This window comes from Halichoerus grypus, chromosome 6 (genome assembly GCF_964656455.1).
Source record: "Halichoerus grypus chromosome 6, mHalGry1.hap1.1, whole genome shotgun sequence".
NCBI lineage: Eukaryota > Metazoa > Chordata > Mammalia > Carnivora > Phocidae > Halichoerus > Halichoerus grypus.
Genome location: NC_135717.1, coordinates 141,253,608 through 141,280,217, shown reverse-complemented (window position 1 = coordinate 141,280,217; position 26,610 = coordinate 141,253,608). Strand labels below are relative to the sequence as shown.

Sequence of the window (26,610 nt, the reverse complement as noted above, 5' to 3'; positions counted from 1 at the left end):
CAAGGCCAACTCCATTAAGATGCTAAGACTTTATCCTGGAGACCTGAAACGAAGGGGTAATAAGGTTGGTTCCAAGTCTAGAAAACTCATTCTGGCAGCAGTGTTGAAGATAGAATGGAGTCACATTTTCCTTGCAAATTAGGATCTAAATTCAGGGCATAAGGCAAACCAAATCAAGCAAGATTAATCTTGAAAATCCCTTAAGAAGATATCATTTAATTATATCTCCATTAAAAAAAAGAAATCAAGATAGGAAACAACACGCCAGTTTTCAACAACTCCAGCATAAACAGTGTTTACTTCAGCTTTGGACCAGATCGTGTGTACTACATTTGAGCCCAGACGAAGAAACTGACTAGCATGCAAAGGCCATGCTACATGAAATGCATGCTTATGCCTCATGTAACACTGAGCTGACACCCAGAGGTATGATTCACTCACACTGTGCATGGCAGAGAGGAACCGAGACAGTCGGGTCTTAGGGCCCAGATCCAGGTTTTCCATATCATACTCTCCCTGGGACATAGGCTTTTTGAGAAGAATGGTACAGGAGATCGCTACACTAACAGAATTTTTTTTTCCTTATTGAAGTGGGATGGTTCCTTTGTTTTTTCCAAGTTTACTTAAATAAATCCAATTGTGTTAAATTCTAGAGAGATATAACACCTAAGTAGAATGGAAGGGGACAAGACTAGAGACAAGAAAACCAGGTAGAAAGGTCCAGAAACATGGCTAGGGAGTAGTGATGGGAATGAAGGAATGAATTTCACCTATATCTAGAAAGCGGAGTCCACTGTGGTTGGGGGTTTCCTGGCTGGGAGTGTGGAGCTGGAAGAAAAAGTCCAAAATGACTCCTAAATTTCCAGCTTGGGAAACCGGCTAGTAGTCCAACCTACTAGAGAAAGATTCAAGAGCCGGTTGCCTTGGTGTCTTGATGGTGGGGTGGAAGGGGGGCAGATAGAGATGACAATAAAGAGAAATTGACCATAAACAGAATTCTGCCATAAATAAAAAATAAGCTGCAGAGCAAGGTAGGCAATAAAGCAAGTGCTGCAGAGCTAGGTTTCCTAGAATAGAAAATCAGCTTCATTACCAAGTTGCTTAACTGCCAGGGCCTCATTTTCCTCACCTGTAAACAGGGACTAGAGCCACAGGGCCTATCTCTTAGGGTTACAGTGGTGAGTGAATAATAGACATCACTTAGAAGGGTACCGGGACTGCAGGACGGGCACAGCGATGGTTAGATATCCTTATTATCATTATTGCTACTATTATCTACCGTCTATTATTATCTGCGGGTTCCTATGGTACAACTGAAAGGAGGAGATTCAGAGTTGGATGAAGATCAATGCGACTGCTGCGCGGATGTGTCTACACTTTTAACAAACAGGTTAGAACAGGAAAGAGTGTTATCCTATGAATAAGTGCTATCTCGCTAGGATCGATGTCACCAGGGAGGGGGCTCACTGACTTCAGTGTGTGATACGCCACCGTTCAGTCCAGCTAAAACCCCTCAGCAACTTGCAGTATTTCTGCCTGAGAACCAAATTCATCAAAGGGCTTCCATTTCGCGACATGACACTTTAATTCATAACTGTTTTCTGCAGTTATGAGTACAAGACTTAGGCATTCAGTGCTGAAATGTAATATATATATATATATGGTTGAAAAGGCCACATAAAGGTTATCTGTACATTTTAAATTACAGAAGTCATATTTAAATTCGCAGTTTGGGTTAAAAAATTCTATTAGTACATGTTGTCAAGTACAAGCCCCATCAGGGAAATCTACCATAAGCCCGACGGTGTTGGGATGAGCTCCCCCGGTTGATAGACGCTGCCCCTATAATGACACCGGCAGTGAAATCTATAAAAAAAAAAAAAAAAAAAAGAGGGGGGAGGAGGTCAGGTTAATAAAATAGGATATAAATTTTTTTAAAAAACACTAAAATTCAAGCAGACCTTCTGCTCCGTGTTGGCAATTTTCAGGCGCACGCTAAAGATGACGCTATTCATTGCCTGCATGCGGTCCTGTTATACGAATGGCAGGAACCATTTACCCGGGACTATCGTGTGGCTTCAGATTGTGCTTTCTACATACAGATGCTGTATCGTGTTAGGCGCAGTGCAGACTGTGTTGTTTTAGTCACAAAAAAGTCCCTGAATGCACTTCAGAGAAATACAATCGATATATCATCTCGCCCTACTTGTGAGACAAAAGTCTCCATCTCCCACGAGATTTGAGGACGTTCTGAGTGCTGACAGACAATCCTGCTACTGAAATTCCTCCCGTGACACTGAAACATAAACCCTGTTATTAATTTCGACGTGGTAAAAACAGGCAGGAATAAACTTTGGGATTAACCATCACATTCCTTAGCTGTTTCTGCAGCTATTTGTGAACATGTGCAGGGTTAAAAATAAGTAAATAAAAGTAAAGACACGGAGAAACTAACGACACAGCTCACGAGCTGATCTTTGCATATATGCACACTCGTTGTAGGGGAAAAGTAGCTGTTCAGTGATGGAGAATATTTATTTTCCAGTAAATGGTGCTGAGTCAATTAAATTTGAAAAAAAGAAAGAAACCAACAAAACAAGCACAAAGCCCCTTTAACCTGTGAGGACAAAGAGAGAGACATTGGATCCCATCAGCCCATTCCTGTGACTTACATGGGCACACAAAAGCTCAGCGTGTCTTCATAGTATTTGCCTTCGGGACAGTTGCAGCCCTCAGCGCAGTCATCACTACACTGCTCGGGGGCGGCGAGGGCCGTGCAGGAGCGGCGACAAAAGGAGGAGCAGTGATGGTACAGCATGCCCCTCTGGCACACGACCCCTAGGATGAAGGAGCATCAGGTGAGAAGGACTGCCACAGGGTGCAGAGGCATTCATGCTGGGTTATAGGTCTCTGATAGAAGTCATGAAAAACAAAGATATATTACATCAATAAACCTTAAAACAGTCCAGAATCCTGTAACAGAAAAAATAAACAAGGGCGCCTGGGTGGCTGTCTTGTGCTCAGGTCATGATCCCGGGGTCCTGGGATCGAGTCCCAGGTCAGGCTCCCCACTTGTCCCTCTCCCTCTGCTCCTACCCCCTGCTCCTGCTTGCGGGGGCGCACTCTCTCTCTCTCTCTCAAATAAATTTTTTTAAAAATCTTTAAAAAATAAAAATAAAAAAACAGTAAACAAATAAGCAAATAAAATGTTTACAGTTGACCCTTGAACACCATGCGTTTAAACTGCACGGGTTGGTCTACCTATTTGGATTTTTGGATTTTTTCAATAAATACAAAACAGGAGTAAATGTATTTTCTCTTCTTTATGATCTTCTTAATAATATTTTCTTTCCTCTGGTTTGCTTTATTATAAGAATATACTACATAATACATAGGCAAAATACATGTTTATTGACTATATTATCAGTAAGGCTCTGGGCAACAGGAACCTATTAGTAGTTAAGTGTTCGGGGGAGTCAAAAGTTATACATGGATTTTGACTGTGTGGGTGGGTGGGGAATCAGTGCCAATTCCCACATTGTTCAAGGATCAACTGCATTTTTCTCAATAGAAGTGTAACAGATATATAAAATTTCCATTTTGAAATGTTTTTAAGTGTTACATTCCATAATAGTCTTTAACAGTCTGTACCATATTTTTTTAATATTTAAGGTATTTTGCATGTCCAAATAAACTTCCCATCCTCACATTTTAAATCTATTACTGCTATACTGACAACATCTTGTTTGTGACATTCTTTAAATCTAAGGAAACTTTAAGTCTACAAATAAGGCAAAACTTGGCTTAATTGATCCTTACTCATAGCTCTTATTTTTCACTTTCTGAATAATGTTCATACTTTTTCCTAAACCTTCCTAATTTCTCTTTAGACCAACCCAAACTGATTATAGTAGGCAAACTAAAATAATCTAAAAACACACTTGTAAAAAAAAACCTAGAGGGGCATCTGGGTGGCTCAATCAGTTGAACATGGAGTCTACTTGAGATTCTCTCATTCTCCCTCTGCCCCTCCCTCAGCTTGTGCGTGCGCGCTCTCTCTCAAATAAATAAATAAATAAATAAATAAATAAATAAATTTTTTTTAAAAAAACGTAGAAAATTCTAGATAAAACATAACTGAAATTATGTTAAATGTATAATTGATCTTGTGAAAAAAAATGGGGAGGGGTAATCTCCCCGGATACCAGAGGTGAGGAGGGAAATAAAATCCAGAACCTAGAGAAGAGAAAGGGAGAATGGGTAATCTTGAACCTTACATTGAACTCATGCAGGAAAGGGACATGAGAGTTGATTCTTCACAAGGCAAGGAACTGGGAGAACTTTAACTTGACCCTCAGAAAAGCTCCTTCCTCAGTTGAAAGATGCACTACAGCAGAGGTCAGCAAACTTCTTCTGTAAAGGGCCAAATGGTGGATGGCCTCAGCTTTGCAGGCCATACATACTGTCTCTGTCACAACTATTCAGCTCTGTCCTTGTAGCTCAAAAGCAGCCATAGACAATATGGATGCATATGGGCAATAAGCTTTATTTACAAAAAATAGGAAGCCCAAGAGTGTCGTTTGTCAACTCCTGGACTAGAAGGAATCTGATCCTAGTACAGGAAGAGGCCAAGAAAGCTTCTCTAATTCTGTGGGGTCCGTGTGAAATAAAGTATCCTCTGAGAAATTAAATCCCGGATTTACATCCTGTGTAGTTTGGTATATGAATTTACATTACTTTTATATTTACATTATTTTTGTCTTAGAAAGCCCAAGCTGAGAAATTACTATCAAAACTGGCCAGTGATACCCCTGCAGTGATAGGAAAAAGCTTAATGAAACCTGTAGCAGAGAGGGGGTTGGAGAGGTGGAGAGAGTGACACTCCTGAAACCCAGGCCATAAAAGATTCTAACAGGGGTGGGGCAGGGGGTAACTCTGATTCTAATTAACTCATAGAAAATTATAGAACACATAAAGAAAGGAAACAGTCTACCATGAATGAGACAAGAGACACCATAAGCCATGAGGTTGAACTTGAGATAATTGCCTGTTGTGTAATTTACCTATTTAACTACAAATTGCTTGGGCCACCATACCACATAATGTTTTTCCATACTTTCCAATACTTAGATACAACATTTCTGTGATAAAATTTTTTTCAAATTTTTCACATCATTTCTGTTGCATATCTCAAACCATGCAGTTGCAACTCTAATTTTGCTTATAATAAAAATAGTAAAAAAAAAAAAAATGATTGGTCTTATCCAATATAGCTCCAATTTTAAGAAGCGAAGCATTTCACTTGTTTTTCATGTTTGTACACTATAATCATATTCCAGATAACTTAGGCAATATTGACTTTTCTTTAAAAAAAAAAAAGGCAGTTAATTACACAAAAATCTCTAAAGTGTCGTCTGATCCTCTTTATCTGTGCCATCATCACACTCACCACAGAATGAAATCTGAGCTCTGAAATCGGTGGTAATACCACGCCGGCCACAGAGGTAGGCATAGTGGGCGAGAGCATTGCAGAGACAGGCGCTTCCACACCTGCAGGCGTCATGGCGGCACAGCTGATGGTACAGCCCCGGGCTGATGGAGCCGTGGCAGGGAGCAAAGAGCGCTTGGTGGATAACATCACACTGTGCTGCGTATCCAACTGAACAGAAACCCCCCCACAAAAAAAATCCATTAGCACTTACTTACTAGTCTAGCTCATACCCCTAAGTACCAAATTCCAGAACTAAGTATCTTGCTTTCCTAGCCATATACTGAATTGCATATTATTTTCAACAAGAATCACTATTTTCCATTTATCCTGTTTTGTTGGTTTGTTTTTACTTTTAGCAATATTGGTGACAGCCCTTATTCCATATTTAATAATCTTTTAGCCAAAAAAAGTATCGTGTTATAACTGAATAATAGGAGTAACAGAAGTGTCGATAGAAATGGCCTCAATCACCCAATCACCCCGTTGTCTGCAGATCTTCATAGAAAATTACCCAGTTCTGCTGTAAAGAATTGGTGAGTATTGGAAGGCTTATCTCCAGACAACCACACATAGTAAGCGTGGTGCCAGATTGTGGATGCTATGGCAACTCCCTGGAATACACAATTATGCAGGAAGGATTGGGAAACATCTCATTCCAATCAAGTGTCTGCGGTAAATGCAATGTGGCAGTTACCATATAGTCATCGAATACAATGTCTGCACAAGGCACAATGTCTGGCAAATATTAGGAGCTGAATAATGTCTGATAAATGAACCTATGAGTGCATGAATAAATGAATAATGAATAGAAATTAGGGATTGGACCACATGCTAAAGGCCATGAAATATAACTACCAAGCCATTTTGGGAGGTCTGTGTAATCATTTCTTGAAAGTTATTGACTGTTCTTTTGAGAATGACTGATCAGATAGAATTATGGAAGTAACCAAGTTTGACAAAGCAATCTAGACCTTTTCTTTCTAAAAAAAAAAATGAACTCGGCCATAAAAAAGAATGAAATCTTGCCATTTGCAATGACGTGGATGGGGCTAGAGAATATTATGCTAAGCAAAATAAGTCAGAGAGAGACAAAAACCATACGATTTCACTCATATGTGGAATTTAAGAAACAAAACAAATGAACATGGGGGGAAAACAAACCAAGAAACAAACGCTTAACTATAGAGAACAAAGAGAGTTGCTGGAGGGGAGGTGGGTGGGAGATGGGCTCAATGGGTGATGGGTATGAAGGAGGGCACTTGTGATGAGCATCAGGTGTTATATGTAAGTGATGAATCACTTTTACACCTAAAACTAAGATTACACTGTATGTTAACTGGAATTTAAAGAAAAAAAACCCTGAACTTATTCTGTTGAGTATTTTAAATATATTTATCATTGGTAAGGAAACACATAATAATTATCTGAGTATTATATTTTGCATTGCTATGCATATGTATATGAAAACAAGTAACTTAGACTATAACAACTATAATAGTGTTCTGTTGGTATGCATTCTTCTAATCCCCAAGAACTCCAAAGCAACGAGTACATCAATGGGGCTTTTACTGTGTGTCCTAAGGATTTGTCGATCAAAAAATATTCTTACTAACATTAAGTAAAAGGGTGCCTCAAGAAGATCCTTGTGAAAAAATATCCTTCAGGATCCACTTCAGAATTATTGACTTTTATTATCTATTTTCCTTTTACTGGGGATCTTTCTCTGTTTACCTATTTGAAATTTTTTTTAAAAATGGGTCATGGCAAAGGTGAAGAAGAATAATATCTAGAATATATGTCATAAAAGACATGAGCTAGGGGGATAAAAGTCATAAAATACATATTTATATATATACATATATATAATAAAATGGCATGTAGTCAGGGAGGTCATAAAGAAAAGACCAGAGGGAAATTGAATTTATCCTTTAGACTCTATTCCAACTTTTACATGTTATTAAAAAAAAACAAAAAATAAAGTTTTTGCAATATCAAAGAGGGAATCAAGAAAGTTAGAAAAAAACTGAGCAAGACTAATAGAAGGAGAAGGAAATCTATTAGTAGAAATTTGAGGACAGAATAGGGGAGAAAATACCATTAAATGGGAGTGAGATTAAAAGTATTGAATTATGGAGACCACAAGACTTTAGTCTAATCCTCTTATTATAGGAAAAATGACCACAGGAGCTAACAATCTTCTACAAGTTTAGAAGCTAGCGTAGACAGAACGCCAGCAACACTGAAAGCATTATCTTGTATTCTTTCTAGGACACAGAAACCGTAAGTTAATAATAAGGACCATATGATAGTCAACAGAATCCTTCCAAAAAACAACCACTACAAAATCCAGAGATTGTACTGGGTTCTTATGGGTACTTAACCAATATTAATAATATATATAAAAAAATACATAGAAACAGTAAATTAGCCAAAATAATTAAAGGAACAAATTAAAATTATGAAAATGTTTAATTAAGCATGCATATTAATTTTTTCACAGTGATTTGAAAAGAAGACATATATGTCTTCTTTTATTTGTGAAATCATTGTGTGTGTGTATATATAAAATATATATATATATATATATATATATATATATATATATATATGTCTTCTCTTATTGATCAGTGAAATAGCCTTTCACATAGTTTGCTGTGGTTTTAGTAAAAAAACACAGCTAAAATTTCTTGGCATGTTTGTTACACTGTCACTGCAAATTGGAAATCTGGAGCATGACCGTCTCAAATTGTTGCACACTTGATGGCACAGGCCTCCTTGGATCACTGGCTCCTGCTTATGAAGCCAGAACACCACTGGTCGTGTGATAGTAATAGAAGAATCTGCATGAGCTGTCACACAATGGAACTGAAGTGGAACACTGCAAGACTATAACAGCATTATTACAGTATTTCCCGAGATTTTTCTGTAGCATTTAAAGAACCTGAAATCTCCAAAATGCTAGCCCATATTTGTGAAGAGTCTAGGGATTCGTAAACACCTAAAATAAGTACATTTGTAAATGCAAACTAGTAAATAAAATAGTCATTTTCCAGAGTTCTTTTAAAAAATAACCTAGATTAGATAAAGAGGCATATCTAATTCTCTAACTTTATAAGATTACAGTAATTCATGGAATTTTCCTCTAGGTTTACATGCGGGAAGAAGGACTTACTGTTTTGTTGATTAATGTTGCAGGGGTCCACCATAGGAACATGAACAGGTGCAAAACAAGTGGAGGAAACTCTCCAGGCATTGGCATGAAGTTGTGGGGTACCTTCTATCATGCCTGATGGAGAACTAGAGAGCAAAGGTAATATGCATCTTAGTCTCTCCCATTCATTTCATTTTTTCATGGTCTTCAACTATTGAAAAGGAGAACACTATTTTTTTAATTTACAAAGATAACTTAGAGCTTAAAATGTTCTATTTTTTAAAAACACACATGGCATTAGCTTCCTGTTATTAAGACTTCATAATGTGCCTCATTGTAGACATCCATGGTTTTATTTAATAATCACCTCAGCCTTGTGAAGAAAACATAATTTCCATTTTAAAGAGAAAGCAAAGCAGAAGCTCAGAGAAATACCAAAAATCGTTCAGCTGATGTGCGTCAGAGCCAAGATTCAAATCCAGAAAAAAAAAAAAAAAAAAGATTCAAATCCAGTTCTGACCGTTTTAACGAAACATCATTCACACAACCAAATCATTAATGTGTGTGTGGTCTAGGGCGCATGGGCAGAGGTAGAGGTGGGTAGCTCACATGATTCTTTTTAGTGTAAAGACAAATGTCCCAAATATAAATAGCCTATATTTCTGATTCAATATTTCATTTCCATTATGAGCACTAAAATACCGAGGTGCCATCCTGAGGTTACCAAACCAAAAGAAAATTGAGGGAAAATGGTTTAGAAGCCATACTTCATTCGAGGTTGCTCACTTCTTCAGTTTCTTCAGCAAAACAAAATGGAAGAGAAACATCTACCTTTCCAAAATCAGTCTTATAAACCACAACAACATTGAAGAGCCAAACACTAAGATACCCCCTCCAGCAGCCATCAAGATTTACTAACTCATCAACCCATATTTCGTGACAATCCCTATTGGACACTGTACCACACATTGTCAAAACTACCTAGAGAATCAGATTGGACTAGATCTCCTATAGGAAGCTCTGACCAAGCAAAACTTGACTAATGAAAGCCCCAACAACATGGCCAAATAGTCGAGTAGGCTTTATCTCAGTTCTCTATATTGTCCTAAATTAACTGCTTCGGTTACCATTGACCTTAGTCACTAGGAACTATATGGAGTTTCTCACCACAGTGGCTGAGAAAGGAGAATAAAAAGGAGCTTCACAAGCCATTCCACAACACTCATCCCTTGTTCCCACCCTTTCTCCTTCCCTATCCCTCAAAATGAAACCATTCTAGAACTGTAAAGAATTACAGCAAACACCTAACCACGAATCTCATTTTGTTCAACCAAGAACACTGAGCCTCAGAGAAATTGAGGAGCACTAGCTCTTTGCTTTCTTTCTCTTTCCTTCCCTCTTCACCCCTACAAAGGACAATAAAATAGGTCAAGGTGATGGGTATAGTCAGGGTTCCCAGGAGAAGCTGACTCAGAGCTTGGCTCTCTTATTTCATTGAATTGACTTGAAACAATAAATACCAAAAAAAGAGGAGGAACCAAAATGCAGACCCATTTACTTATTGCATTTCATTTTATAAAATACCCTATGGCTCCCATATTTAACTTACTGTAACAAGATTTTCAAGTAATTAATATTTTCCATTCCACTATGTTTGCAGATTTGCATTAACCTTTATGAAGTGAAGAATTTTAACTGTTTTGTTGGAAAGCTAAACATTGTTCAAAAGTTATCTCTGCCTCTGAAATATTATCCTGCACTGTTATCACGCCTGAATGTTTATACATGGAGGAGACTGGTGCCTTAGAAAAAGGCAGACAGATCTGCCATCTGTTAAACACTGACTGCTAACCCATTCTGATAAACAAAGAGAAACAAGGCTTCAACTTCTTTTCTGCACATCTTAGCTGAGCCACTTAACATAGTCTGTTTCTTGAATGTGATAAAGATATTGGTATTCTGAGCTACAAATAAATGAAACATAAAGAACTAAATAAGCTGACAACAAGGTAGTCACACAGAAGAAAAGATAAAATAAATTCTCTTCTGAAATTTAAAATTTTAAATGCCAGTTCTCCTTGTCCGTCCAAATTCTCTTCTTGGTGCCTTATTAAAAGTCCTACCTCCAAAAAATAAAACAAGACAAAACCAGAGAGAGAGAGAGACAAACCATAAGAGACTCTTAATCATAGGAAGCAAACTGAGGGTTGCTGGAGGGGAGGGAGTGGGGGAATGGGGTAACTGGGTGATGGACATTAAGGAGGGCACGTGATGTAATGAGCACTGCGTGTTATATAAGACTGATGAATCACAGACCTGTACCTCTGAAACCAATAATACATTATATGTTAATTAATTGAATTTAAATTTAAAAATTTATTTAAAAAAAAAGTCCTACCTCCATGTAGATCAACTATTTACTGCATATAAGGCTCTATGTTATTTCCTAAGAACAGAAGGATAGAGGACTTGATCCTTATTCTCAAAACCCTCAGAGTTTTAAGTGGAAACCAGACAGATAAGGGACAGATTTTCATAAATAACAGAGTCAAAGTTAACTTTGTCTGGTGGGATATGAGCTCATGTTTTGAAGCAAATAAGTTCTGAATTGGGTTGAACAATATATAGGTATTCACAAGAAAGATTAGGAGGCGGAAGAAATCCCAAATAGGAAAAACATGCAGAAGTGTTTTATTTATTTATTTTTTTTAAAAGTTTTTTTTATTTATTTGAGAGAGAGAGAATGAGAGAGAGGGAGAGGGAGAACATGAGAGGGGGGAGGGTCGGAGGGAGGAGCAGACTTCCTGCTGAGCAGGGACCCCCGATGCGGGACTCGATCCCAGGACTCCGGGATCACGACCTGAGCCGAAGGCAGTCGCTTAACCAACTGAGCCACTCAGGCGCCCAGCAGAAGTGTTTTAAAAAATACGGTATTTGAAAAAAAAAAAATTAAATCTGGTATATGGGGAATGGCTTGTCCATGAAATGTTCCCTGGCTACCCATCCCACACTGACCTACTCAAAATCCCTGCTGTGTTTCTAGCCACTACCACACAGCTCAACATATAAGGTCCTGAAATGACCTCAGTGTTTTTATATATGGTTGATTAATACCTTGGGCCCACCTAATTATTTCTTGAAGGCTGTTATCCCCTCCTGACCTGCAATACAAGCTGCCTGAGATGGGAACCAGATGATCCTGCTTAAATTGCACCCCAGTGCTTAGGACAAGAACAGGTGCCCAAAGCATTTTCATTAAATGATACCTTGTGTCTTCTCACAGGTGGGGAAAACTGCTTTGCCAGTACAAGGGCTACAACTATATTATACTGCTTTTCTTCTGATGAAACACCAGCTATCATAAAAGCCGGTTGATCTGGATGCCAAAAGGTTGCTGTAGAGGTATCATTCATACCAAAGGATATTCATATTTTTAAGGCATAACTTACTATCATTAATACCCAATGATAATTGAGATTTTTTAAAAAGCAGTGCCTGTTCAAAAATAAAATACTGTTAAGCTTGCTAGGTGGCAGGGGAGACACTCAGGGGTGGTTATTCTGTGGGTTAGCCCATGGACTCTGAGTCACACCACCCAAATTCAAAGCCCAGCTCCACCATATTTGGGCTAAATGACTTTGAGCTATTTACTTGCCACTTTGGGGCCTCCATGAGGCTTTATCTATAAAACAGAGCTACTAATCAGGGGATTGCTATAAAATTTAAACCGATGATCACGTAAAGCTCTTGGAACAGTGATGACTAAGCTATTAGTAGTTAAGTAAACGTTTTCAGTGAAAGAATTTGTCTCTAATTACTAGTCATTAAATCATGTTAGCTGTCCAGACATCATACTTACAGGAAATCATCCCTTATGTTCCCATTAAAAGTGCCACACAGACCTAGTGTTCTTCTTTTCCATGCACTAGTGAGCTGAATATAAATTCTTTCCCCATCTATAGCAAACAGAATCTTTAAACCAAATGTGGTTTTTAGAAGAATAAATAAGGATGACAGAGTTTGAATTTCAACAATTCCTGTGGGAAAAGAACATACATAAATCAGCTTTGAGATTCATAGGTAGTGTTGTGAAATGCTAGCGTACAGCACCAGAACTCTTCTTTCAAGAGACTGGGAACTAGAATTTAAATAAAAACTTGAAACATTTTTTTAAAAAGAGAGAGAGAGTGAGAGAGCAGGGCATGGAGCAGGCAGACTCCCAGTTCCTGCTCCTTGCTCCAGGGCCAATTTTTGCCACCTTGTGCCTTCTTTTCTCCCATTTCTCTTCTATCTCTCCTTTCTGGGTCTTCAGTGGATCTTTTTAATAGATTATCATGTCCACAGGTAATTTCAGTTGACAAGCATCTCTTGGCAGATGTGGACAGTCCTTAGCATTTGAAGTCTGTCTTCTTTTTTTTTTTTTTTAACTCGTGTCTGTGTGTGTGTGTGTGTGTGTGTGTGTGTGTGAACTTTTCCACAAACTGGTCATGATTCAATAAGGAAGTGGCACATTCCTCAAAAATTCCCCATTCCCTTGAGACTGTCAGCAAAAAGAGGAGCACAGGACTTGAGGGGTACCATTTTATAAGACACCTTTAGAGACAAGAAACTTGTGTTCAAATCTGAACTGATGACTTTTGCCAGCACAGTATATAGGAACAATCGCTCCTGTATCTCTACCATAATTTCTGCCATCGGTCTGTTCACCACACCCAGAAATCAGAGAATCATTCTTTGATCACTTTGTCCCCCTTGTTGCCCTTCCCCAACCAGCCCTAATCCAATCAGTCACCAGGTTCAGACCACCTTTTTTTTCCTAAATAATTTTTCAATCTCTCTTCTTTCTATTTCTACTGTCCCTGCCTTACATCAGTTCCTCCTCCTTCCCTGCATGCCCTACTTCAGTATCATCCTAAGTACTCTCCACGTTTCCTGCCAGCATTTCTTAAAGCCATTTCCACACGGTTGCCATAGTAGTCTACCAAAAAAAAAGAAAAAAAAAAAGACTTAACCAGTCTTCTCATTAACACTTATTATTTATTTGGTTGAATGATATGAGATTGTTATCTCTGTACATAAAAATGGTCAAATAATGAAAATTTCATCTTTATTTTCACATCAAGTTCAACTTCCTTAGCATGACAATGAATAGCATGACCATGTAATTTGTAATACAAATTGGGACATCTCTGGGAGTGAGAGTATTAACAATAACTATGCTGGAACACAGGCAGGAAGAAGAAAACCATAATGATGCCCTGCATATAAGGCTTTCCCTGGTCTTCATCCCCACCTATGTCTCTCTTCTCATGGCTAGACAATCTCCATGACCCTCCTCAGGCTTTAGCAGTACCAAACTAGTTATAGTTTCCCCTAAACATACCACACAGTTCTACAACTCCTTGCTTTGCATGGAAAGCTTTCCCCACTCTTTCATCCCGACAATCCTCAGCTTTGAATGCTTAACAAGACATCACCTCCTTCAGAAAACTTGCCTGACTATCCTGCACTCTCCTGCCCAAGGCTGGGTGAACTGCCCTCACTTAGACCCCCAAAGTCTCTGTGCATATCTTTCAGTTTATCATATTTTATGGAAGTGGCTGTTTGCTTTTATCTTTCCTCTTGCAAACTCTAGGCCACTTGAACACTAGTTCCCAAAAACATGGTCATCCCTGAGATGTCTAGCTGAGGACCCGGCAACACATAGAAACACAAATGTTAGGTTAGTCAGCCAATGGGAGAAGAATTCATTTAGCTTGTTTGATTGTTGTTGTTAACATAGGTAAAGTACATCATTGCTTCTTACCATTCAGATTGAAGCCTTGGTTAGGACTGGTAAGGATTTGTCCTCCTCTACTAAGGGTCACTTGTTTGTTAAAATCATCCTCCAGAATTAGAGTTATAGACTGAACGCAGACCAAGCCAAGGTTCTGCATAAAAATCAAATCATCAATTAAAGGAATGAGAGAGAAATAGAGATATAGAAAGAGACAGTGATAATGGGAGAGGGGAATGAGAAAAAGCAAGGGAGAGACAGGGGAGAAGAAAGGAGAAAGAGAGTGCACATAGATAACAATTTCTGGCATGTAGAAGGCTTGAGTATAAGTAATATAATAAAGTAATTACCACATAATCCATCTTATATAGCCCCATTCCCAATAAAATGTTTTTATATAGTACATTAAGTATACCATATACATATCTATATTTTACATAGAACATTAAATAAAAATGTTCTCAACAAAGTGCCAATAATTATATTTTCCATAACACATTGTTAAAGTACCTCTCCAAATTCATTTAAGTAGCATATTAGACATAAAAAATTCAATAAGGAAAAGAACAAAGAGAATTAGGATTCTATGTAGAAAGCTTATTCAGACTCTGATGTATTGCAAAGGAAAAAATCAAACTGTAAAAAAAAAGCAAATAAAATAGCTCAGAATTTTTGTTGGAAATAACCATTTCACATTGGAATAAAACTAAAAAATTAAAGATTTCTGCAAAATTTTGACTATCTGACTTAAGGAGAGGAAAACCTGTGTGTCTTTACAAATAATCAATGTGTTTATTTGAAGAAAAGTTGTAAAATAAATATTTCAGGATGCTAAGAAATTCATCACATCTATTTAGAATATATGAAGCCTATTCACTCCTGTCAAGAATCACCTCTTTAAAATAGTAGTTTTTGAAATAACCAAAAACTTAGGTCCATTGTGCAATCATGCATGAAACGTTCAAAAAACTATACATGCAAATAGCATTTTTTAAGAAAGAAAATACAATTAAATACATAATATTAAATCTAAAACACATACGTTTTCCTATTTTAATATCAAATCAGGATGCATCATATAATCAATAGTAAAACATAGATTACCAACATTTTTTCTTTCTTTGTCAAATGTAGAATAATGATACATCTTAACAATCATTTTTGAAGAAAATAACCGTACCCATTCATATTATCACTCTTAACCTAGAATGAAGCTTGAGTCAAAAACAAAACAAAACAAAGAACATTCCTCTGGCCATTTTGAGATGTTCCTACCTGTTCACAGTGAGCTTTCTGTAAAGTAATTGTGAATTTATCTTTTCCAGTTCCTTTCACAAGGATGTACTGGCACATTCCAATAAAAGAATAATGTCGACCATCAAATGTTGTAAAATGAGAATCACCCACAACGGAGCATTGAACTACCAAAAAAATAATCACAAAAATAAGAAAAGAGAAAAAGAAGGAGAGAGAGAAGGAGAAGGCAGAGAAAGAAATTATGTTTGTTCTTAAAAAACAAAGTTGACGTAGGGTAAATAATCATGCATCAGAAAGAATAGCTAAAGTTTCTAAAATGAAAAAAAATAAAGTGTCTAAAATGTACTAGTTTGACAAACTTACTAGATTATGTTATTAAATTTAATTTAAAATTTATTAAATGATAGCTCTTCCATGTAATTTTTAGGTTTTGTAATATTTATACTACTTCAATAAATTTTTACCAGTTTCCTGCTCAAAGCTATTCTTTATTCAATTTTCCATTTATCCTCCAAATATCTGGATTTATTGATCATTACATCTCTTGTTATATATGAGATGACCTCATAAAAATCATTGCTATCTTCCTTCAACTTAAAGAAAATTGAGATTTTTTTCTTTAGAAACATTTTAAAAGATTTACCTGGACAGTCATGCTCAGTGCAGTTCCAAACTCCACCAACACATACACTAAATGAAATTATAAGACTATTAATTACTGGTATAGAGAAACTATATTAATATTTGCATCAATGTACTGATTGATGTACCAAAACATACCATGTTTATAGGTTCAGAATAATCTCACCTATAATTGAAAAATACATTGACAGAAGTTCAATTGACTGATAAATTTGGACTGGCCAGTACCTAAATTATGATTTACTGTGTGTCATACTTACATCACTTAAGATGATACAAAGGGAACACAGAATAGCCTGGAACAAAAGTCCTATGCAGACAGAGAACTTGTTTTATGTCCTTCTCTCATTGCTTAAACTAAAAGAAGTTGCACGTGAAAAGTATTTACCTATATTATTAGAGAAACATTCATAAACAGTTAATATATTATCTCATCTATTAAAAATTGAGAAAAGAGACTTTTCTCTTTTGAGGATCATCAGACATTAAAAAGAGAAAAGATGTCCTCTTCTGTAAGATAAATTCTGCCTTCTGCCAGCAAAAAGAGTTTGAGGAGAGAAGGATGGAAGCAGAATCTCTGACAGTCAGGAGCTTAACCGAGTATGTAAGAACATGGTTGGTTATCTACCTGCATGTCACTTATATTACACTAACAGCAAAGGGGAAAGGGCCTGATGACATTTAGACCTGTTTCTTTATAAGACTTCCCTGGAGGGATTCAGTGCTTTCCTAGAATAGTCTTAATTAGCTAAGAATAAGAAATTCTAAATGTCTCTAATCATGGTCAAGTACTGGCAATATGGAGAGACACTTTTTCAAGTACCCAACAGAGAAGGCCAGGAACACCATTAAGTTCTAATAGTAAAAGTACATGCAAAGTACTGGTTACAGATAAGAAGAAAATGCAACAGACAGACGCATTACATGGGTATATGATTTGATGGAATTATTACCAAGGAAAGTGAGAAGAATTAAATCATAAAAGAAATGATAGATTTTCTATATTTTTTGTAGTTCTTTTTTCTGAACTTGCTTTCATCTTTAAAATATGAAAATATATATGGCCCCCTACCCCACTCCCGTAGAGACTTTAAATAAGATGCAAACCGTGTCTTGGAATTTTTGGAAGAAAATCAGTAATAAGTATAATCCTTTAAACATATATCATGGGAAAGATATCAACTAGCCAGGTACATAGAAATAAATGGCTGTACATTAATCACATACCATTCAGTACATTCTTGTTCAATTTTTGAACCAACTGAATAAGCTAATCCATGAAAACTACACGGGCAGTTTTCCAAGGAGATGCAAGTCCCATTGTCCATTATGAGTCCTATTTAAGAAAAATATGTATCAAATTCTCAAAAGAAATAACAAAAAATGTGTTCTTTGCATGTAATAATTCAACCAACTTTTATTGAACACCTACTTACACCAGGTGCTGAATATATATATATAATTTTTTTTTTTTTTTTTTTTTTTTTTACTTTTAAAGAGGTTACTGACAACCTGGTTCTAACTCAATCAGTAGCTACGTTATACAGGTCTATTTCGGTGATTTTCAACTTTTTTATTCCATGACTTGCCATCAAAAACTCAGGTTTCATTACACAGGATAAAGGCAACAAGACAGTATTTCCTTGCTTTCGAGGGGAAAAGGGAGGGAAGGAGAGAGAACATATATTCTTGGTTTAATTTCTGTTCATCTCAAAATGAGAGATTTCCATTATTGTCACGCAGATAATAAAGAGCCAGGGAGTGCTACTCAAAGGACCAGTGCAGAGGACCAGCCTTTTCTACCTCCTTAATGGGGAAAGGTGGCCGAGCCAGAATGTAAGTCAACCATGTTACCAAGCACGTGTTTCGTTCAGCTGACCTTTTTCAGAGTAGGAGTTCCTAGGTGAAGGAGCATTGACTTATATTTTGGCACATGGATTTTTATTCTTGTTCAAACTCCTTGTTGTATCATTGGTAAGAAATGGTTCAGGCCTGGCACTGGTCTAAAGATTATGCTTTGAGTGACACTAACAGACCAAAGGACTGAGGTCAACAGATCTGATTCCAATAGTCCTTGCCCAAGTGAGGAAAACACTTAACATCTCTGGGATTCTATTTTTTTAATCTGTAAAAATAAAAGGGTTTGAGTAAATCCTGGTGTTCTTTGTAAAGTTCTATCTGTATAGCAGTCATTCCTAATTTTAAATCTCACCTGTATCACTGGCTCTGTTACTTCTAATTTCAAATATTAAAACTACATCAGGACCAAAATCTTATACTGCCAAAATGTGAGGCTTTTTTTGAACTTGCTTTCGTCTTCAAAATATGAAAATAGACAAATTATTAAATGTCCTTAAATATCCAAGAGAGCAAAAGATTTGTTAACTCATGGTTAACTTCAGGACTCTGGATTCCAAATTTCCTGGGAAATGTACAAAGTAGAAAAGCAGCCATCCTTCCTAGTCAGTTTGAGGGCCAAATCCTACAAGGGTAGAAAATTGCAATAGCCCTAATGTCCTGAGACAGGACATTATGATATGATTCTTAGATTGCTGGATACTAATTTCCATGAGTACAGCCATCATTTCTTTCATGAAGTGCTTACCATCTGCACAGTAACATCCATCAAGACAATGGAGATTGCTCCCAAGACACTGTTTCTCAAATGTGCAGGTTGGTGGGCAACAACTGATACAATCCCGGTGGACGAAGCTATCATCACATTTATCAGCTAAAATGGGCAAACAAGGGAGCTGTAAGTCAAATCTACTCACCTCTCTTTCAAAAAAAAGTACAGTGTTTTGAAAAGTATGCAAGTTTACCAATGTTATTGTGTCAATGACAAATCTTTGCCAGTCATTAGTTTTAAGTGTTAGGATAAACCTGAAATTAACAAAAATACACATGGTTTAGGAAAATAAGAAAACATACTGCATGCTGGAAAGTCATCTCTCCAGTCTTGAATAGGGTGGCCAGCATGGGAACAGGCTCTAGCATACTCGGTGGCTGCTCGGCAATAGGTTTCATCATCATCAGTTCTGGAAAGTGAAGAGAGCCATAGTCACACAGGAAATATGGGTAGAAACCAAGCTTTGAGCTCCTGATCTCTAGAAATGCTGAGTGCATGGTGAATATTCTATTATAAACTGATGTCAGCATGCACACATCATGTACAATAATGCAGAAAATATATAAGCATGAGATCCCAACTTCAAAGGGCCTGGGCAAATTGTCTTCATCTAACTATTTCAATGATTTGGTCACTTTTCCTTTGATTCAAAAGAGTCCCTGTACTGAAAAGCTTTTCTATTTTAATTATGACATTCTGCCCAGAATCTTTGTATGTATCACTTTGCTCCCACACCAAGTATTCCAGAACTTTTAGAAAATCCTATTAATAAATATAAACAAATTTATATTTATAAATTTAAGCTTTGAGCAGTGGCAGTATCGTAGCCAATGAGGTTTATCCGAGGCACGATTATTGCTAATTGAAACTATATTTATAAATTTACATCTAGAAATCCCATTATAATAGATAAAATTCTATCACAATAAAAGCATCAAATATGAAAATTATTTCCAAGATACCATGCTCTTAATAGTCTACGTGCTGGAATAAAACTAGTACTAATAAAACAGCAGTTTTGAAAGATTGAATAAATAGCATTTAACTTTAAGATTTAAAAGATTTTTAATTCTTTTTTTTAAATTTTTAATTCTTTCAAGCTTAAGTTGCTAAAGCTAGTTACTTTTGTAATATTGCCAAGAGTAGATAATCTCTCATTGTTTTCTTATAATCACCCTAGAAGCTCCCCCAAACAAATATAAGAGGTCTGCCAATTCCCAAAGCAGATTAACATAGCATCTATAAAATAAGCAGTGTTTATAATAAGGTAGTGGACTTGTTTTTCAACCCAATTCAAACTCAAAATTGAATAGTTAAACATCTTACAAGATAATGACCTTAAGAATGTTGTATTTTGTGAACCCTAGCATTTTCAGTATCTCTGTTGTAAAGCCACGCATCTCAAATTGCACTTCTCCTGTGCTGCTGTAATTGGAGTCATACAGCTTATCTAGTCCAATTAACTGAGCTGTAGAGGGAAAAACAAGGCTAAGCACATAAACTTCAGAAGCTCAGAAAATATTCTAAACCTCCAAACAAAAAAATTCTCTAAAAAACAGGGTAAGCTAATATTGTTGAATTCCTAGAAAGATAATAAGTTTCTGATTTACATTAAAAGATGTGTCTTGTTTCCTACAATTAATAGAGGCTTTGAAAGTTAACAAAGTACCTGAATATTGGTTTCCCAACCCAAGGCAACTATTATTAAAATAGCTACCATTTCTTTTTTTTTTTTATGTTATGTTAATCACCATACATTACATCATTAGTTTTTGATGTAGTGTTCCATGATTCATTGTTTGCATATAACACAAGTGCTCCATTCAATACATGCCCTCTTCAATACCCATCACCAGGCTAGCCCATCCCCCTACCCCCTTCCCTCTAGAACCCTCAGTTAGTTTCTCAGAGTCCATAGTCTCTCATGGTTCATCTCCCCGTCAGATTCCCCCCACTTCATTCTTCCCCTCCTGCTATCTTCTTCTTCTTCTTCTTCTTCTTCTTCTTGTTCTTCTTCTTCTTCTTCTTCTTCTTCTTCTTCTTCTTTTTTTAACATATAATGTATTATTTGTTTCAGAGGTACAGGTCTGTGATTCATCAGTCTTACACAATTCACAGTGCTCACCATAGCATATACCCTCCCCAATGTCTATCACCCAGCCACCCCATCCCTCCCACCCCCCACCACTCCAGCAACCCTCCGTTTGTTTCCTGAGATTAAGAATTCCTCATATCAGTGAGATCATATGATACATGTTTTTCTCTGATTGACTTATTTCGCTTAGCATAATACCCTCTAGTTTTATCCATGTCATTGCAAATGGCAAGATTTCAGCCTTTTTTGATGGCTGCATAATATTCCATTGTATATATATACCACATCTTCTTTATCCATTCATCTGTCGATGGACATCTTGGCTCTTTCCATAGTTTGGCTATTGTGGACATTGCTGCTATAAACATTGGGGTGCATGTACCCCTTCGGATCACTACATTTGTATCTTTGGGGTAAACACCCAGTAGTGCAATTGCTGGGTCATAGGGTAGCTCTATTTTCAACTTTTTGAGGAACCTCCATACTGTTTTCCAGAGTGGCCACACCAGCCTTCATTCCTACCAACAGTGTAGGAGGGTTCCCCTTTCTCCGCATCCTCGCCAACATCTGTTGTTTCTTGATTCTTAAGTACCTATGTTAACTCTAGGTTCCATGCCAGGCCCTTGACATACGGCATCACAGGAAAATTCACAACAATTGGGCAAGAAATAAATTATTATTCCAATATACTGAGGGGAAAATGAACTTATTTGCTCCATTTTGGATATTAACTTTAATAATGAAAATGAGCATTAAATAATAATTGTTTTTAAATCAATTGACTTTGGAGTGGCAAAGTTAAAAGCATTTCCTTGCTGCTAGGTTTATCATTTTTTGTTTCAAATTTTTATTTAAATTCTAGTTAGTTAAGATACAGTGTAATATTGTTTTCAGGAGTGGAATTGGGATATCATCACTTACATATAACACTCAGTGCTCATCCCAACAAGTGCCCTTCTTAATGCCCATCACACATTTAGCTCATTCCCTACCCACGTCCCTTCCAGAAGGAAGGGAAAGAAAAAAAAAAAAAAAAAGAAATGGAGGCAAACCATAAGAGACTATTAAGTATAGAGAACAAACTAAGGGTAGGTTTATCATTCATAAAAGCAGAAACAGGAGGGCATAAATTCAAAGATTGGTATTATATCATCCTTTCAATTCCAACTCCAATGTCATCTCCTTTATGGAGCTGTGGTGGGCATTCCCTGATAAAGCCAACAATCCTCTCTTCCACAGCCACAGCACCTCACATTTAGAGCATGTGTCATTGCTGGAGACCTCTTTCTGCCCCATTAGAATGTGCGTTCCTAGGACAGGGTCCATGTCTAAACTGTTTGTTTCTCCAAGATGTGGCACAATGCTCAGCTCAGAATAGCTGCTAAGCAAATGTGTGTTGAATCGAATTCAAAATATTAGCATAATGCAAGCAGGAAATTAATTTGTGTTCAGCAGATTCACAATTCTATTCTCCTGATACAGGATCTTAGTGGTGCCATCCCATAATATAAGAAATGAAGAGAATCTCCTTGAGGGGAAAAGGGATGTAAGTAAGCCTAGTCCTAGGTGAAATATTGGACAAGTAAGAGGCTAAGGTAGCCTCTCACTTCCATTTAATCAAGGCCCACTCACTTGATTTATAACACCCTTCTTTTGGTATTGCATGCCTGCTCTGCCCCCAAACCCGGCCCCTTCACCTCCAACATATCACTTAAGATACCGATTGATTTCAACCAGTAAAATGTGTTTCTCTATGCTGCTATTTTTATTTGCCTTGGAGAAAGCAACTGTATTGCAGAATCTAAAGCCTACAAATATCATAATTTCGAAAGACAAAAATGTTAATTCTTCAACGATGAAATTTCAGATGAAGTGATCATAACAGAGGCTCTCTTTTGTCTCCAGAGCCTGCTTCTCATCAGTATTAGAACTCCCAAGATCTTGCTGAGCTTAGGGCTGCCCAGCCAAAGACAATATTTCCCATCTGTCCTTGCATCAAGGTGTGGCTGTGGAGTGGGGGTTGGTGATGACACAGCAATAGCACCGCTGTGTCATCGAAAGCTCATGGAGCGGACACATGCTATGATCCCAGGACCACTTACAAGCTTGGACTTTATATACGAGAAATAAAAGCTTCAATTTAATTTAAGCCACTGATACTTTGGCAACTGAAGCAGCCAAACAATATCCTAACTAATAAATGGAAAACGACTTTCCCGGATCTGCCAAATAATATTTCATCCAGTCGACCTGAGAAGTGGGCGCTAAAGATGATAATATGCCAAAGGTAAGTGAAAAGACTAGTGGAGAATGGCCAAAGAATGAGTTGTGGTGGAATAAGAACAATTTCTAATTCCATATACATAGCTAAATTAAAAACCATGGACCACCTATGGGGATCCTTAAAAAAGAGACTGAGTAAAAGGGCAGAGATGTAACAATAGAGCGCTTAAGTAAAAAATAAAAGCAAATAGGGAACAGAATATTGTAAAGTATTAAGTTAGGTCAGTCCCCAATATTTTAGGCAGATGGGGAGCTCTTTCAACACTCCTGCATTAGTTCATAAAACCTTAACATTTAGAGACTATACATATAAATATATAACTGTACTCTACTCAAAATTAACAAGAATCCCAAATAAGTTTATTTTAACATCTGAAAAATATCATTATATTCACTATTTTTATAATAATCTCCAATAATTAAGGTAGGATAGTTATAAAGAAGATAATTTCATATTATCTCAACTTTCTCTCTTTGTTATTACCTTTGATAAACTTAAACTTCTTAACAAGCTACAAGCTATAAGATGACACGTAAGTGGTTTCACTCAAAAATTAGTCTAATCTTTTACAACAAAGTTCCCATGTATCATTTACACTTCTTAAGTCGCTTTAAGATATGCAGATTTATTAAAATTTCTTGAGATATTCTTGAACATTCAAGGTGGTTAATCAAATACTCTTGGTAAATTTTTGAAAAAAATAGTAGAAAAGATTCCAATAATAGGTAATCTATAGTAAGTTCCGCATTGATGAACATATGCGATGGTCCCACTAAATTTGTTCCCTAGACAACCATCTAGTCTAGGTGTTCCTAACCTGGGAGAAAATGTAAGGGTTGGGTGACCTTGGATGGGATGAAAATTACATGTTTATTTTCACTAATCCCCAACTGACACTTAGCATTTTCTTCAATTACTCATATAGAAAACACATACAATATTCTTAGCAATATCCATGACCTTGTCAACAGGATATCTCATACCTCATTTTTAATGTTTTCATTTCTTATTACAATTGTTGCAAATATCCCAAATATTGTTTACACTCATCATTATGTCAAACAATAGTAGTTATATTTCGACTTGAAAGGCATATTAAAAAACACATATATCATAAATTCATTTCTTTTACTATTTTGATAACTCTATTTCAATAATTGTTTCTTTTGTAACTTTGTGTGTTTGATTTTGTGCATTTCAAAACATTATTTTGAAAGGATCTGTTGACATCTCTAAACTCCCAAAAGGGATCAGTGGTACAAACTATACTTAGGAATTGCTGTGTTCTCTTCATGCTCTTGCATAAAGCATTTAGTCCGTACATATTATCCAGCAAGCTTTTAATAGCTGTTAGTACGGTTTATGTTCTCTGCTTCCATTATACTTTGTGAACTGCTGAGAGGGCTACATTACAGAAGTGGTGTTTGCTCTTCTTTTTGGATAAAGAAAATTCAATTACGAGCACTAATTATTTCACTTACTTGCAAAGATCATTAACACAGCTGGCAATATACAAATACGGATCAATATACTCATGGCAGCTCAGAAAAGGGAACTGCAACAAAATCTGACACTTGAAGAAGATGGCCTGTGTGGAAGAGGATGGCAGTCAGCAGAACATATTTAATGACACACGCGTACTCTCATTTTTTCTACTGATCTATTGGCAGGACCCTCCATTCTTACCAGGAAAGGGAAGGTAATTTATGCTTATAGGTTTTAATCACCATTTTTCTAACTACCTATTTACACAATGAATACTGCTCTCATGAAACTCATTACATTCACAATTTCTGAAATATCTTCGAGTTATTCTTGTTGCAGTTACATTCCCTGAATTTTACAGAGTTTAATTACGTCCTGTTTGCACTAAAAGTGCTTAATATTCAATATGCAAATACAATATATGTATATTATAGCCAACATGCCCAAACTTTTCACATCAAATTTACCTCAAATGCTGGCATTCCACTGGAGCACGGATTTGGAAAATCTGAGAGTGTGGGTACACATTTGCTGCCATCTGGAATTTGCACCGACCAACTATTTGCAAACATGGCAATGTCTTCTGTATAGTCCTCTATTTCACACACACACACACACACACACACAAATATGTGTATTAGCATCACTTTACATAAATACAGTTCATTAACATAAACTTCCTGGTCAAAAAGTTAAATTCAATACCTTTATAATTCCAATGATTGCCAGTGATATTAGAATATACCATTACATTAGCATAAAAACAATACATTGAACAAAGTGTAAGTACCAAATAAAAGTTCCAATCATTGAAGGGAAAAAGCAAACATCATTGAAGCAACATGAGGAAGGATTGAAAGTGAATGGTACAACATACACGCCGTAAAGCACTCATTAGCCTAAGTGTGTTGTAGAGAGGAGAAAATACACCTAAAACCAAGACACATAAGTAAAAGTTTGGTATGAAATTTTTCTGACAGCCCTCTCATTATATTTGACGTTAGTCAGAACCTTGCTAAAATCATGGTTCCATTTTTGAGGTACACAACAATAAAAAAACATCTTTTGTGGAGATTCCAGAAGACAGCCACACAAACAATGAAAGACTGGAAAAGACACCCAGAGAAGACCAAGAAGTGAATCTATTTCATCTGAATATGATCAACAGTGTTTCTAAACGTGCTCAAGACGGTTGTTAAAGAATCGTGAGTCTATCCCAGCATTATGCAGAGGCAAGATTCAGGAGCTAATATGCAGGCAGCAGCAGACAGGGGGTTGGTGGTGAGCATTCTGGGTTCTCTGCTTCAGATCAAGTTTAAATCATTTTGGCACCTGGCCCAAAAACAGGTTCAGGGCCTCACATGAAAATTAATCCTGCCCCACATTCAGACAAAGGTTGAATCTAAAATCTCAAAGACATAGCAGAACCAACAAGGCAACATCTCCAAGTTTCATCTAAGACAACTGTCAGATGTGAGCTTTAGGTTTCTCACCACTTAGATTTATGCAGTCTACCACTGATGACAAGCTTCTGCACCATTGGAATAAGAAATCTCAAGCCAAATGTTTGACCACTCTCTCTCAGCATCTTCAAGATAGGAACATGCCTACTCGTTAATACCAGTTGCTGGGGAGATTGTGGGAGTTCATCTACAAGAATGCTTCACTCTCTTAGTGTACAATCCCAAACTTTACTGTGGCCTGGAAGACTTTTTAATCTGGCTCCTGCACTCCCCTGACTCCCCACCTCCTTCACACACCACCCCCAGACACCCCTTCTACTCTTATCCCTGCTCAGTC

At 36.9% G+C, this 26,610-nt stretch overlaps 1 protein-coding gene and 1 non-coding gene across 3 annotated transcripts in view; one reads left to right on the top strand and one right to left on the bottom strand.

The window, feature by feature from the left end:
- The window catches only part of OTOGL (otogelin like), a 126,456-nt gene that overhangs the window by 78,866 nt on the left and 20,980 nt on the right, over positions 1-26,610 (bottom strand). For both annotated transcript variants that reach the window (XM_078074123.1, XM_078074124.1), the window contains exons 9-21: positions 25,278-25,405; positions 24,807-24,913; positions 19,249-19,355; positions 18,923-19,048; positions 17,545-17,653; positions 16,319-16,365; positions 15,694-15,839; positions 14,449-14,572; positions 12,502-12,679; positions 8,664-8,788; positions 5,450-5,659; positions 2,673-2,838; positions 1,792-1,866 (exon numbers count right to left, since the gene is read on the bottom strand). In XM_078074123.1, coding sequence (XP_077930249.1) covers positions 1,792-1,866; positions 2,673-2,838; positions 5,450-5,659; positions 8,664-8,788; positions 12,502-12,679; positions 14,449-14,572; positions 15,694-15,839; positions 16,319-16,365; positions 17,545-17,653; positions 18,923-19,048; positions 19,249-19,355; positions 24,807-24,913; positions 25,278-25,405 — 1,648 coding nt within the window. The remainder of the gene's footprint in view (positions 1-1,791; positions 1,867-2,672; positions 2,839-5,449; positions 5,660-8,663; positions 8,789-12,501; positions 12,680-14,448; positions 14,573-15,693; positions 15,840-16,318; positions 16,366-17,544; positions 17,654-18,922; positions 19,049-19,248; positions 19,356-24,806; positions 24,914-25,277; positions 25,406-26,610) is intronic.
- LOC118540039 (U4 spliceosomal RNA) lies at positions 19,748-19,882 on the top strand. The gene has a single exon (XR_004919436.1). It is a non-coding gene; the product is annotated as a U4 spliceosomal RNA (small nuclear RNA).